Genomic DNA, 16,259 nt, shown 5'->3' on the forward strand with positions numbered 1-16,259 from the left:
TTTCATTAGTCAATACTGATATCTTTAAAAATCAAAAATTAGGTGAAGAAGACACAACAAGGTGACATAAACAGTGCCAGTCAAACCTTAAACATTAGACAATTATGTGGAAAAAAAATATGAATTGTATTATTTTGGGGACAGTCTCCTATTTGCTCTACGTCAGTCAAGTGTACAATCATTTTGTGACTTCCTTGAAATTCTGGTGATGCAAAAATCGAAAATAAAAACAGCTGGATGAAAACAGACTTAATGGCAGTTGACCTGCATTAACAACATACAGCATTCAAGCTGTTTACAGCCTTTGAGAAGGTTGTGTGGTTTATCATCAGTTCAGTCTTTATCTGTGGGTCTTTGGCTTGGTCACGTCAATATGTGCACTTTTGAGTACCAGTGGTTTATTGGAGCGTGACAGTTAAACCACATCATTCTTTCTGTTCATATGTCTGAAGATGCTGTTTATGAGAACGGAGCTGCTGCAGCTCTTAAATACACTCAGTGTGGTCAGCAACCAACATGATGTGGTTGCAGCAGTTTGAACTGAAGCAGACACAACGAGCTCAGAGACGCATTTATATCAAGTTTCCAACCGTCACAGCTCGCTGATTCTCCCCTTGATGTCCGGTCACAGGAGCATCGATAACAGCAAGAACTCACACCACATTTATTTTCGGTTTTAATACCACACACAGCAGTTTACTGTACTGTGGGTCCTCATTCTGTTTGCATTGTGCATCTTCACGAGTACACGAGGAACAGTGAATACAGTTCTGATGGCTTCAGACTATACCACACACACACACACACACACACACACACACACACACACACACTGTTTTGAGGTTCTGGGGGTAAAAAAAAAAGATGGTACTGCAGTGGGTAAGAAGCTTTTGCAGAACCTGGATCCTCTGCTGCATATGGACTGACACCCTCTACCTCGGGGCTGAAGGTTGAACAATATGTGGTTGCTCTGCTGAGCACCACCTATCATGCAGCTGGTGGAAAACACATAAAAGCCAAGCTGAACTCCAATAACTTTGGAATATGACTGACTGTTGTATCACACACTGAGCTGAGAGGACCATGAGATTTACTGTCCCTGATGGGGAAAAGCACAAAAAGCAACCATTCAATCAGAATCATTATTGATTGTAATGTTTAAAAATGTGATTGCATGGTAAAAGGTAAAGAATTGCACATAGTATTGTTCATGCAATGAAACTCTACCACACAGGAAAACATGAACATGCCTTCTTAGATTACAGGTGATTCGAGGACTTTGCTCCTGAAGTTTACTGCCTCCTGATACGCTTTCTCTCAAGTTGACTTGTTGTTGTGCATTAAAGGTAAGCTTTCAATTATTTATCAGTGTAACGTTTTAAATACCAAGCATTAAACGTTGCCTACTTGTGAAATAAAACAATGTCCAGTATGTGTGTTTATAAATGTTTTCAGTGGCTAAACTTCATGAAATAATGCTCAAATATATGATTGTGATTAGTTTGAATACTGTATATCACCTCACATTGCTTTTTCTGCAAATATCTTCTTTAAGATTAACATTTTCTTGCTGGTTTAAAACATTTTACTTTTCATGATTGCAGCATGTCTCTATTGAGATATTTTTTTTTTTTTTTACATTTTCTCTTTTGTGATTTGTTGTACAGTATCAAAATATAAAAATGGTAGAAAAATAATGCTTTAATGGTTATTAATGGTATGTGTGTTAGTGATACAAAAGCAGACAGATCTGTGAGATAACAAGGCACCATTAGATTATCACTCATTGCAAAGTCTTATAATTTGCCACTGGCAGTTTTGATTCACAAACACTCAATGTGCTCTGCATGCACACATAAACTGTACAGCCAGATCCATGGTGACAATTAGATGATTGGTGAATCGCTTTTGCTGTTTTTTTTTTAAACTTCAACCAGGAGTCAACAAAGCAAAATCTGGATATCAGTTGTTGTTTGATGGGTTAAATAAGTTTAATATGATCAGCATTTTCAACAGTTTGACATTTCTGCTCATGTCTCTCCTCATGAGGTGAAAGGTCAATCGAAAAGGATAAATCCAGTTATACTCCTGTCACTTCTGTTCCCAAGGCCATTGGGCTTTGCCAGCCTAATTCTTGGGGGTTTGACATCTGGCATTGCTGCACAGAAATTTAGACGTAAGCTTAAACGTGTTGATGATTACATTAATAGCATGTTTCAATGTAAAGCACCAATGCAGTGTTGAGCTTGATGATATTAAATCACATTTCACTTTCATAGTTCATTCAAAACATATCATATCTGAAATGTCTTACTTTATAAACATATTTTATTGGAGAAGGGAATGTAGAATTTACTGACATTCTGTTTGCTGTTTAATAACACTGTTTTGGCGTGTTTCTGTGTTTGTCAATGTCAGATCTTTTCTTCACAAAAGGTGAAAAAAACACAAAGGATAAACACAGCAAGGGGCAATGCCATTACAGCACTGGAGAAACAGAGGGAAGAAATAGAGAAACAGAGACGAAGACTTGTAGAACAATTTGAGGAAAATGAGAGAGAGAGGGAAGAGAATAAGCAGAAGCTTCAGTCAGTGGAGAGAAAAAGGAAAACCTCTTACAGGCTCAGTGGAAACTGGATGAGACTAAGAAAATGTTGGAGAAACAGATACTTGACAGGGAGAAATTGCTGGAGCCCGTTGAGAATCTGTTGAGAAGTAACATACAGAGAGATGTTATAATCTTTATAGATTAGCCAAACATATGCAACTGTCAACACAATCAGAGCAAACAGTCACCAAAAGACCAACATGTGAAAAAATATAGCATCACAAACATTTAGTTGGTGTCTGGAATAAATATCAAACTACAGATGAATTAATTAATTCTTGCTGAGAGTGTTGACAAAACAAACTAAAACAATGTGTGTCTAGGTGCAGCTGTATGACAGCAAGAACAACATTTAGGATGGTGTAATAAGAACCACTAGATTTAATTAATTGTGTGCAGACAGTATTTCAAAACATGTACAAGATTTATGAATGAGGTTTAGAATCTCTTTCAATATATCTATATAAGGTGTCACATATAGGTGCACTGCTCTGTGATGTGATTATCAGGTGTTCGTAATGTCAAGGTTTTTTTTCCAAATGATCTGATTGGTGTAGACATGTTACAAACCAAAATACAATTTTATAAGGTTTTGTGGTTGTTTCTTTCTGAACAATGTATTACTGTTGGATTGTATAAACATTAAACCAAATTTACCACAACTTCATTCTTTGTTCTACATCAAGGATCACTGCAATGCTTAAGAAAACCTTTTTTTCTTTTTTTTTTACAAAGAAACTGAAAAATGGAGGAGTACAAGTAAAAGCTAATAACATTGTTTATACTGTAAAGTCAAATAGAAAGAAAAGACAACACAAAATAAAACAAAATTGTTTTAAGATGAATTTGAGAGGTTTTTTGTGATGCCTGCCAAGATTCCAACAGGAATAACCTTGAGCTCGAGGCAACACAGATCCCTGAGAACGAGGAACATTTTTAAATCAGTCCTTAAAGTGACAGGGGGCTAATGGAGAGCAGATAAAACTAGAGTAATGTGTGATCAACAGTTTGTTTTGTTAAAAGTCTTCACATACAGTGTGTTAAAGCTACAGCAGGCAGATGGGAGAATCAGACAGTGAACACACCTTAGTGATCACAGATGAACTGGATCAGAGTACGACTTCTCTTATTGGAGGACTTTGATCAGCAGGTTTCTGCATGCTTCTCTGACAGGAGGCCACTTTGACACAAACTGCAGGTACGTACGCGTTTCAATTATACAGTCGTCTGAAACTGATTATTCTATTGAAGTTGCACAACATACAGAACTGGTACATATAAAACAGTCATGCCTGGATTTTATCATGAATGTTTTGTTCTAAGAGCCATATGAAGTGACTCTGAAAGCCATATTGTTTGCCGATTCTGTCTCATCGAGTCCTGCCTCCTGTGTCATCATCATGCGTTACACCATCCTGCTTTCTCTTGTCTTTGACATTCTCGTGATGAAAGGTAAGTAGCAGCTCTTGATGATCATGCTTATATGACAATATTCATTAAAGAAATGTAGGCTTACAGAACTGTTTGTAGAAAGAAATCTGGTTGTATTGTTCTGTTCTTATTGGAATTAAAGTCTTACTTGCTACTATCTTTTTATTCTTGGCCAAATAATGATTCACTGCTTTTAGTTTTATTAATAATACTGCTGTGTTTTTATGATTCCAAAAAGATGAGAAAATGGACAAAGAGAAAGAATCAGAAAAAGCACTGACTACTTTGCCAGAAGAGATGAAGGACACTGAGATCTTGACAGAGCCACAATTTCAAAAGGTAAGACTGAATGTTGCACAGACTAGGCAGAAACTGAAACAGGGAAAGATAATATAACTTTGCAATGAACATTTTGTAGATTTTCAATATAAAAACGTTTATTATATGATGAAAACAAACAGCAGTTCATTTCAGGATGAGAGACAGTTGCATATGAATCTAATTCTTCTTGGATAAAACACTGCATAAAGAAAGAAAACTGGTCAAGCAGCTTTATCTTTGAATAAACATGAGACTTGAATCTCACTGAGGATCTGTGCTGCAAAATGTGATGTTGATATATGGAAACTGGACCAGACAGAGAAAGATAATAGGCAGCGACTAAACACAAAGACATTGATAAAGCCAATAGAGATATTAGTTTCATCAAACATTTTTTTCTGCTTCTTTGTCTCTATAAACAGCTTGTTTTTTTTTTTTCCATCATTTTAAATACTTTCACAAAGCAGAACCAGAAGGACCAGATAGATGACACCATGGATGACATCCTTGAAAGTAATGTTTCCCAGGAAATTGTTTTTCATTCATCCTACAGCTAATGACTCAAAGCCATATGTATTAGAACTACATGTGAAATGATTTACATGTTGTTCAAAGTAAACTGACATTTGTGTCTGTTGTGTTTCTCCACAAAAGAAGAGAAAGAAGAGTTGGTAAAGAAAAACACACAGCTTCAGAAAGAGTTGCTGAACAAAGACAAATACTGCGAAGATAAGGTTACCACACTGATGAAGACTGAACTGGAGAACCAGAGAGATTCACTGAAACAGAGACTGGATGAATTGGAGAGGGAGATGGAAGTCAACAAGCAGAAGCTTCAGGCAGTAGAGAAGGAAATAACAGTGAGAGAGATGACATTAGTTTAAATTTGAATTTATTCAGGATAGCCCCTTGAGATGAAGCATTTCATTTTTGAGGGGGTCCTTCCACAAAGTGATACACATAATACAAAGCCAAAAAACAAGAAAAACAGTGAAACAGATTACAGGACTTGCATGCACACACACTCACACAGACACAGACAATGCTCTCCTAACCCCAGCTAATCCACAGACAGCCAAATCAATCAATTTACTAATCAACTTAATATCGACGCTTACAGATGGGAAAAAAAAGTTACAGGAATATTGGTTTATACGATAAATATATAATATATATTAAGACACAACAATGGTATGAATGAGAACATGAATGAGAGATAGGAATAAAATAGAAGGATACAAAATTTAAATTGATGAATGAATAAAAACAAGAACAAGAGCAAAAATCTGAAACAAGAAAAAGGAGTTTGCAAATGGATTAGAAGTGATGCTTTGAAACCATGAAGAGAAGTAGTAGACCTAAGCTGGCATGGGAGATTGTTCCAATCAGACGGAGCTTTGAATTTAAATAAACGACATTAGACACATCGGAGAAATTCTTAAAAACTTTGGAACCGGATCAGACAGAGACAGATAATAATAGACTGATATATTAAAATTGGTAAAATTGGAGGAGACAAAACACACAAAGCCAACTTAAACTCTTTATTAGAAGTTGTTCATGAACTTGAATGATTTGGAACATCCTGCTGTTTGGTTATTGACTGTTGTGTCACACACTGACCTGAGAGGACCATGAGATTTACTGCATAAAAGCAACCATTCAATCACAATCATTATTGATAGTAATGTATACAAAAATGATCACGTGGTAAAGGTAAAGAATTGCACATAGTATTCGTCATAAAATGAAACTCTACCAGACAAGAAAACAAGCCTTGTTAGGTACCAGTTGAGTCGAGGATACTTGTTCAAGATGGCCACAGCGTGAGTGAACGTGTCTCAAGCTCACGTCTGCATATTGCTCTTATAGTAGCTTTGTAAGTTCTCCTTTATCCCGATCCATATATGTTTGACCTGAATTGACTCTCAATATGTTAAGTCACTCTATACAGCTACGAGATTTGTGTATTTCTTTTGCGTCCTTGTCAAACTTTGTGGGACGCCATTCAACAAATCAAGACGTTGTAAACAGGAAAAGGGAGAGTTGCTCCTCTGTGAATGTGTATCTCTGATAAACCTTTATTAAATCACTTACTCATCTCTTCTCCCTGTTTGAGTAAACATGCATCATATAAAGGAACTGTGGAACCCTTTTAAACAACAAAGAAAAAGGAAAAGAGAATTACGGGACTTGAACTCACATTCACTGAGGGAAAAAAATATTAGCATGGTAATCGACCCACTACACCAATCAGATCATCCAGGTGAGTCGCGGTACACACAGCCACCTCTCAGACGTTGAAGGAGGCCGGATCGTAACACAGGTGCTCCTAGTTATAACATTTAGTCACGCTGTCTCTAATGATTGATCACAGTCTGGAGCACTCTGCTACAATAAAACAACCAGCCACCTGATCATCGTAACATCAAACCTGATGTTTGCAGTGTATAATATTTGGTTTCAACATCATTGTAAATGCCTTTCATAAATGATTTCCTGCAACTGTGGGTAAGAAATTATAGAGACACAAAGTTGTATAGAGGTTTCAGAGGAGAGTTTCAGTATCTACTGTTGATTCAAAGCATGAAAGCAAATATGAATCCTCAAAATGTTTTATATCTATATCCTTTAATCTGACTGGTGTAACACTATAATAAGTCTGTTTGATTGTTATACAGACGTGCATGTTTGTGCTATCAAGTGAACACACCTCGTCTAATTATATATGTTCAAAGTACAAATCCTTTTATTTGAGGACTTTGACTGCAGTTTAGTCAGAAGTGAGAAGTGAAACACCTTCGAGCACACAACAGGTTTGTTTGATTTTCTCAACTGAATTCAGTCTTGTTTAGATTGTTGCTATCATGCTCTGAGTTAAGTTCACTATATGTATATAATCCAGTCTGGGGGTCATTTGTCACCTGATTGTCAGCAAAGCCGCACGTCCTTCGGAAATTTGAATAGAGTCTGTAGTAATGTAAACAGCAAAGGTTTTATTTATTTATGTTTGCATGAGCAGGTGATTTTCCTTCTACTTTTATTAATCAGCTCAGTGTTAAAGTTGACCAGTGTGTAACAAAACAGAGGAAGTTAAGACATTTTAAAGTTTTACCAATCTGCTAGACAAAGACATGCTAACGCCTTATGATGCTGTCAGAAAAGTTGTTTGCTGATTCTGTCTCATCCTTATGGTTTATGGATAAGACATGCGGATGATGTCAGTATAATCTCAATCTCATCAAATGGACTATTTTTCTGTCAGACACAGGTTGATGTATTCCACCGTGGCAAATAGGCTTTTTGCAGTTTTGTTTAAATGTACCCATGAATGTACAGACACTATCACTAAATTACTTTGACAGTTAAAAAGCTTTAAAAGTGTGTTTCATCCGGATTCATTCTGTCTGAATGTGGCTTTGAATTAAAAGTGTAAAGTTATTTGGAATTATGTTACTGCTGCAGATACTGCACAATAAATTATTTATGCACATGTAACTTAATGGGATGACATGTTTTACACTTAGAACAGTTTGTACACTGATTTAGATGTTTGAGAAAGAAATATTGCTTGTAATAGCTGTATGTCTACTAATTACTATTTCATAACACTCCAGGATGGTTTGTGCTGTTATCTTCCTTCTAACACTCATTTGTGGAATTTGCCAGCTGCAGCTTTCGCTTCACAAACACTCAATCTGCACTGCATGCATTAATATACTGTACAGTCAGATCCATGGTGACATTTAGATGATTGGTGAATTTCTTCTTTGTTGTGTTTTCAAACTTTAACCAGGAGTCACCAAAGTAAATCTGGATAACAGTTGTTGTTTTGCATTTAAATGAGTTTAAAACAAGTTTGATATAATCAACTTTTCAACTGTTTGACATTTCTGCTCATGTCTCTCCTCAGCAGGTGAAAGGTAAACCGAGTTGGATAAAATCAGATGTCTATCCACTGTGTTTCCATGGCTAAGCGTCATGGGTTGGCTGTCTGGGCTGTCTTGACTGTCTTGGCTGTCTTGACTGTCCTAATCCTTGGTGGTTTCTTGGGGAAATGTAAAAGTAAGCTGCAGCTTGTTGATGGTTACATTAATAGCATGTTTCAGTGTAAAGCAACAACCCAATGTTACTCTTGATAATATTAAATCATTATTAGTTTTATGTTGAGTGTAGTGGAAAACAACTGAACATTGCATCACACTTTTTACCTTCACAGTTCATTCAAAGCATACAGTATCTGAAATGTCTAACTATGTCATTTCTGTCCATTAGAGAAGCACATGTTGAATTTACTGTAATTCTGTTTGCTGTCTAATAACACCTATTTGGTGTGTTTCTATGTTCTTCATTGTCATATCTTTTCTTCACAAAAGGTGACACAGCTGATTTGCAGAGAAAAAATATATTTCTTCAAAATCAGTTACAAAAGACTGTGAAAGAAAGGGATAACATCTTTTCCGTACTGCAGAAACAGAGGGAAGAAATGGAGAAACAGAGGGAAGAACAAAGGGAAGAACAGGAGAAACAGAGGAAAGAACTGGAGAAACAGAGGAAAGAACTGGAGAAACAGAGGGAAGAACTGAAGGAACAGAGGGAAGAACAGGAGAAACTGAGGGAAGAACTGGAGAAACAGAGGGAAGAACAGAGGGGAGAACAGGAGAAACAGAGGGAAGAACAGAGGGAAGAACAGGAGAAACAGAGGGAAGAACTGGAGAAACAGAGGGAAGAACAGAGGGAAGAACAGGAGAAACAGAGGGAAGAACAGAGGGAAGAACAGGAGAAACAGAGGAAAGAACTGGTGAAACAGAGTGAAGAACTGGAGAAACAGAGGGAAGAACTGGAGAAACGGAGGAAAGAAATGGAGAAACAGAGGGAAGAACTGAAGAAACAGAGGGAAGAAGTGAAGGACCAGAGATTCAGCCTTCCAAATGTTCTCATGGCTGTGTGTCTTGGCTTGGCTGGACTTATTCTTGGTGGTGTGGTATCCTGCATCGTTGCCTGCAAATGTAAAAGTAAGCTGCAGCTTGTTGATGGTTACATTAAAAGCATGTTTGAGTGTAAAGCACCAACCCAGTGTAAACACTGATAACATTTAATAACATTTGATCTAGTTTCATGTTGTGTGGGGGAAAAGAAAATGAACACTACATCACACTTTTTACTTTCACAGTTCATTCAAAGCATACAGTCTCTGAAATGTCACACACATTTTATTGGAGAAGGGAATGTAGAATTTGTTTGCTGTTTAATACTACTCTTTTGGTGTTTCTGTGTTCTTCATTGTCATGTCTTTTCTTCACAAAAGGTGATAAGACACAAAAGCTGAAGACAGAAAGGAACAACGCCATTAATGCACTGCAGCAACAAAGGCAAGAACTGGAGGAGACTCAGCTTTGGGAATAACTTGAGGAGAATGAGAGAGAGAAGGAAGAGAATAAGCAGACGCTTCAGTCAGTGGAGAGGAAAATAACAGAGAGAGAAAAGATGTTTGACAAACCGGAGAAATTATTAAGAGAAAAGGAAAACCTTTTACAGGTTCAGTGAAACTGGATGAGACTAAGAAAATTTGGGAGAAACAGAAACTTGACAGGGAGAAATTGCTGGAAGCCATTGAGGATCTGTTGAGAAGTAACAGACAGATATTGGGATTGATTATAACTACGTGCAACTAAATGACAGCAAGAACAACATTTATGATGTTGTGATAAGAGCCACTATATTTAATCAATTGTGTGCAGACAGTATTTCAAAACATGTACGAGATTTATGATGAGATTTTTAAAATCTTTCAACATATCTATAAAAGGTGTCAAATATATTGGTGCACTGCTCTGTGATGTGTTTATTTTTCTGAACAATATATTGCTGCTGGCCTGTTTCTGATCATGCACCATCAGGAGTGAAATTTTAAAATCACTCCTTAAAGTGACAATAAACCTGACTGCATTTTAAATAACACGTATGAGGTGGAATTCATTCATCATGGAAAAGCAAATGTCGGCCTACACCAGACAATAACTGGCAATTGTCCTACTGTACCTTGATTATCATATATTAATGATATCTGCGTGATTTGTTTATAGTTAAAATGAAGTTCGGCTGCTGCTGAGTAGAAAAATGGGGCCAAAAAGGGAAATCGGTGGACCTGGCAACCCTGTCTCAATCTGTCACTGTAGTCCCACCCATCCAGCAAGTTGATAGGATGCAGCGCTCCTCACTGATTAGCTAATGCAGAAGACTGACACCTGGTCAACCAGTATAGAAAATGGAAATAGTGATGAGAGGTTTCAGGTCAGCTCTATATGAAATCTTTGAATACCAATTACAAAACTTTTTAGTTTGAATTATGGTCACACCTCTGACCAGGTGGGTGAACAACCATTGTTTTAGATGGTGGGCTGGTACCTGGGATGCCCAATAACTGACTGTACTTTACAGTGTGGATGGATGACATGACAGCTCCCAAAAGTGATGCCAAACAGCTTGACTGCCCCCTGGTGGCTGCCTGCAGTATAGCTCACTAACCCAGCCCCATGTACAAAAAAAAGAACCCACATTTTTTCCCAAGACTGTTTAATGTCATTCAAAGTCATTCTTCTTCCTCTGATGTCTGTTCAAGTGTTACTTTTTCAAAACATCACATCATTCATCTCAAGTACAATCTTTGAATCATTTTAATTTTTAATCTCTCCCAGTGAAAAATACTGTAACATAACACTCAAATATTAGTTTGTGAAATGTGCACATTAATCAGTTTGCATGAACCTTACAAACAGCAGAGGAGATGTGTTCTCTCGCTTAAGGAATTGCAAGTCACATATAAAAGGGTTGTGCTTATCATTTGAGTTAATGAATGCACAGGTCATTAAAGTGATCATTGCACTGTTGGATGACAGCGAGGCTCAAGCCGAGAGGGTGGAGGGAGCTGAGGAGGACAAGGTGGCCATGCCTGAAAGCATTCCCCTGTTTCAACATCGATTCTACTGTAAATGAGTCCATTATTTACAAAAATCAACATCATGCTTTACAGGAGGAGGAGCACCAACTTCCTCCTCTCTGATTTCTGTCCAGTTGAACTGCTGTCAGCTGATAGTAGTTTGTGGGTCCACCACATTCCCAGTATGAAAGATTATGAATGCTCCAGAACACAACATCCACCCTAAAATGACGACTCTTTCCATATCTAACTGAAATCAAACGGCTGCATGTTGCAATTTAGATTCCTGTTTTAATGGTCAATACAATACAGTACATTGTTCTGTTGCTAGACATGATTTCACTGGTTTAGACTGTGCCCAAAGACCTGCAGTTTTAAAATGACCAAAAAAATACATATGACAAATTTGTTTTTTCATTCAGGCGGCAGGAGACGTTTTGCAACCTGAAGTATATTCTATACTGTAACTGCGTTTGCTGGTCATAAAAGACTTACGTGATAATCATTATCTGCTTTCTGTTTCAAGCTCTGCAAAGAAACTGTTATTCATTTTATAACCAGTGCCTAAACGCAGTTAATGATTAATGTAATACAAACCATAAAGCTGCAAAAACCAAAAGGACAATCTAAATAACGCAGGTGAATACAACCCTTCTCTCAAGGTAAGCTGACAAAAATTGACTTTTATATCATATATAATGAAGAATGACTTTAAAGCAATCATTTGTGCGATCATCCTACAGATGACAAGCTTTGAGCTTTGAGTGCCTCCAACCTTTTTATTTTAGTATTTAATTGCTCCACCAACTTCTACCAAATGTGGTTTTGTAATGTGCTTGTGTGGCTTTCAAGTGGCAAAAGTGAGTCCAGAATTAGTGACATAATCATTTTGATAAACCTTCTAAAGATTGATTTAAACCAACACTAAATTATCACATTTGTTGAATTTGTTTTGGAACAACAAGTTTTCTCAGTCCAGGAAGTGCTACATTGTTGCGATGTAGGTGAAGGTGCTACATTGTAATACTTGAACAACAAAACATATTTTGTTTAAATGCTGAATAAGTTTTATGTTTAATGTCACTCTTTTTTTTAAAAACATGAATGAAGCCAAAATGTTGCTTCCAGTGCCATGACCATAAATTGTTAGAATCAGAATCAGAAATTCCTTTATCATTCCTTCAAACAGGGATATTTGTGTGTCACAGCAGCCGAAGGATTGTTTAATATAACAATAAACAATACTACTAGTAAAAAATAAACAATATTATAAAAAAGTTTAGAAGAAATTGTGATTAGGACGCCTGGAGCAGATACTGTCAGGGAATCAGTGGGATAGGTTTATTGGCAACATTGTCCAGATGTAATCAGAATGAACAGTTTACATCTTTGCTTCTATTGTCAAAATGTTAATGTAATATCATCAAGCAGTGTGTTTAGTAATACCTCGCGCTCCAATAAAGACGTTCCGTTCCGTTCCGTTCCGTTTTCTTTCCGCTTATCCATGAGGGTCGCGGGATGTTGCCGCTTTTTTCCCCCCTAAGGGGCTTACTGGGGCCAAATCCAGTCTTACTCTATGGGCGTAGGCCCCAATAAAGATGTGTATGTGTGTATATAAAGGGATGCATGATATTGATTTTTTCAGCCAATAGTTACCTGCTTCTCACAGCTGATACCAGTCACAAATAATCACTTCACGTTTTATGTATTTTAAACCTGTAGTTTATGCACCCCTGAGGGTAAAAAGGCTTCGATGTTGCGGGTGAAGATGGATGATTTACTATTCATAGCTCTAATAAGACACGTATTGCGAGTTACAGTCGTGTTGTCTTCTTCTGCACTTGAAAAACAACGGTGACTCCAGCGATGTGGCTATTTACATGTGCAGCAGCTCGACATGATGAATGTGTTTACTGGCGGCTGGCAAACCAACTTTAAAGGCGCATTCCGCCACATAATTTGTGTAAATGCAGCACTTGTTAAGTTGACTAAAGCATTTTGGCTTTGTGTTATCTATTTATCGGCTATGATTTCATTGTCTGCCGATAACCAATAATGTAAATTCTCATTCATTAACTGATAATTTATCGTGCATCCCTAATATAGATATTAGTGTGAAGGTTTATAGGAATTTAGACGGATTCCACTGTGTCCAATGAGCCTGTTTGTTTGACTTTCATTCACAGGAAAATGTGTCCGTGCAACTTCTTTGGAGTCTGCCTGATTATCCTCCTCTGCCTTCCAACTATCACAGGTAAATGAAGGGTGCCCCAAAAAGTCTTTAGGTGTAAAGGAAAAATGAGTTTTTTTGTGAATACCTTTTAAATAACAACTACTATGAATGTTTTTGACCTTCCACCTTTCTAATAAAAATTCTAAATACTGAAGCAAAAATATGTCTATACAAACCTGTTGATTAAGCTATAACCCTATTATTTTACTAGCAACTGAACTATGCTTAAGACTTAACAAATGTTCCCACTTCTTAAAACGTGTCTCAGAGCACATTATGGCAATTTGAGAATGTAGCTGCTCCAGGAGTTACCGAGACTGATGATGCCAGACCAGAAGTTGAAGCTAAAGCCCACACCAGCATGCATGTCATTCAAAACATTGACGTTTTTATAGGCTATGGGCTTTATACTAAGTCTCAACTGCAGAATAAAACCTTGAAAACATATTGTTAGGTCAATATTACAGAAGGAAATAATTGCCTAACTTTTAACTGCAGTACTGGCATAGTGAATTTGCAGACTGAACACATATGGTCATATGTCACTGAGCAGTTTTTTTTTTCCAACTCCCTAAAGGGCAGTCCAACTTGATTTGTTCATCTCAACCAATCATTGCCTTGGCTGGCAATGATGTCATTCTACCCTGTCGCCTTGATCCTCCCATCAGTGCCAGTTCCAGGGCAGTGGAGTGGACCAAACCTGGTTTAGACCCCGAGTACATCCATGTTCACCAAGATGGACGGCTGGTGTATCAGAGTCAGAATCCACTGTATAATTACCGCACAGCTCTGTTTGTGGATCAGCTGATTAATGGAAACGTCTCCATGAAAATCTTCAAAGTGAAAATCTCTGATGCAGGAAAATACAAATGTTTCCTTCCTTCATTATGGAAGGATTCTTTCATCCAACTCACTGTTGGTAAGTCAGACAATTCGGAGATAAGCATCAACATCACAAATCTTAAAATGCATTGGCCTGCCAAAGACATATTTTAAGTTAAGTTGCTATTTTTTAATGGATCACTTCCTCGCTGTATCAACATGTGGAAAGATGCCACACTGCATATTTGTCTCAGAATGTGATCACTTTCTCACCAACAGGTGCTGTCTCCCAGCCTATTGTTAGTTTATCAGGGATTGATAAAATTAATAAGGCTACCAGTGGAGTGGTTCTACAGTGTAACTCTACAGGCTGGTATCCAGAACCTGAGGTGTTCTGGCTGGACGGTGAGGGAAACCTCCTCTCTGCTGGACCTACAGAGACAGTCAGAGGTCCTGATGACCTCTATACTGTCAGCAGCAGAGTGACTGTGGAGAAGAGACACAGCAACAGCTTCACCTGTAGAGTCCAACAGAACCACATCAACCAGATTAGAGAAACAAAGATACATGTTCCAGGTAGAAGATGACTAATATACTGATTAGATGACCACTAACGGCTTACATCTAATCAAATATAACTGTGTTTTATCATTTCAGAGGATTTCTTTATGGTTCCGTCTAGTTGTACTGGTTGGGCCATTTTTAGTGGGATTGTTTCCTTTGTACTAATTGTATCTGGAGTTGTCCTTGTGTGGAAATTGAAACCATGCAGTAACAGTGAGTCACAAACTAAAAGCACTTGTCAGGTTACTTTTAGATGTTTAAAGAAAAAATTTAGTGTTGTATGTTAGGTAGAGTTGTCTTATAGATTATTTTATTTTCAGTGACAGCGACTGGAATGAGTGAGCAGGACACTGAGGCAGACAAGAATAACGGAGCTAAAAGTATGACTGACGATCAGTCTGATGCTGCCAGAGAAAGAGAAGAAAAACCTCTTTTGAAACCTCAGATGGAGCAACAAAGGGAGACAAATGTAAGTAATGAAAAAAACATTATATTTATACTCTGCTGAGATGGTCACCAACAACTTACTCTATACTTAGTTTACACACATCAAAATATTCATTTTTAAGTTTCTCTATTAAACCATAGGTTTTTATTGTTAATTGTTTTGAAGCTTTAGAAATAGTTATTTTTATGATACTTAGTTTAAAACATAAGCCATGGAGCTGTGGAGAAGCAGAAAGACTTAGTTACATGTTTCTAGTAACAACAAACAGATTTTTATTTTGTTATATGACGATACAACAATCCAGGGTCGTATCCCAACATGTTCACATGTCAGATCGTCTGATGATGATGCTGCTACATCAAGCTCATCAGTTTTTTGTTAAGACGCACAGGGTGCTTACGACACGTAAGCATTCAGCGTTTCAGTTAGGTTAGACTGAAGAAAACCTTGTTCATGTTTTGTATCACACAAATGCAAATAAGAGTTCCTTCTTACGGTAAATGCCCTAAATGTAAATGTATTGGATGGGTTGACTGGAGTTGGATACAACCCCTGGCTCACAATACTTACTATATCCTCTATTATAAGGTCATTTGGCTTTCTCTCTCTCAGAGAAGTAATATTCCCTGGTGTCTATTCATTTTTATAGCCCTGATCACAAAACTACCGTCATTGATAACATCTATGGTAATTGGGAATATTGGGAAACATACTGTAGGTGGGCTGCAGTCTTTTAGAATCTCTTGCAATATGACTTATAACTGAATTCTCTAGCTCCACCTGTCTGCTTGAAGTCTTTGTTTCCACTATTGACACTATTGCTGCATAATAAGTATAATGTGTAAGAATCCTGCCATTAGATGTAAAAATAGGAGACTTTTGTTTTATATTT

The 16,259-nt window shown here is 37.3% G+C and overlaps 1 protein-coding gene across 1 annotated transcript; it reads left to right on the forward strand.

The window, feature by feature from the left end:
• The first annotated feature begins 11,212 nt into the window (after positions 1 to 11,212).
• On the forward strand, positions 11,213 to 14,942 carry LOC115590433 (butyrophilin subfamily 1 member A1-like). Its single transcript, XM_030431789.1, has 3 exons — positions 11,213 to 11,348; positions 14,111 to 14,452; positions 14,635 to 14,942. Exons 1-3 carry the CDS (start codon positions 11,213 to 11,215, stop codon positions 14,940 to 14,942), a joined length of 786 nt encoding a protein of 261 aa, XP_030287649.1.
• Positions 14,943 to 16,259: the final 1,317 nt, after the last annotated feature.

This window comes from Sparus aurata, chromosome 10 (assembly GCF_900880675.1).
Source record: "Sparus aurata chromosome 10, fSpaAur1.1, whole genome shotgun sequence".
Lineage (NCBI taxonomy): Eukaryota > Metazoa > Chordata > Actinopteri > Spariformes > Sparidae > Sparus > Sparus aurata.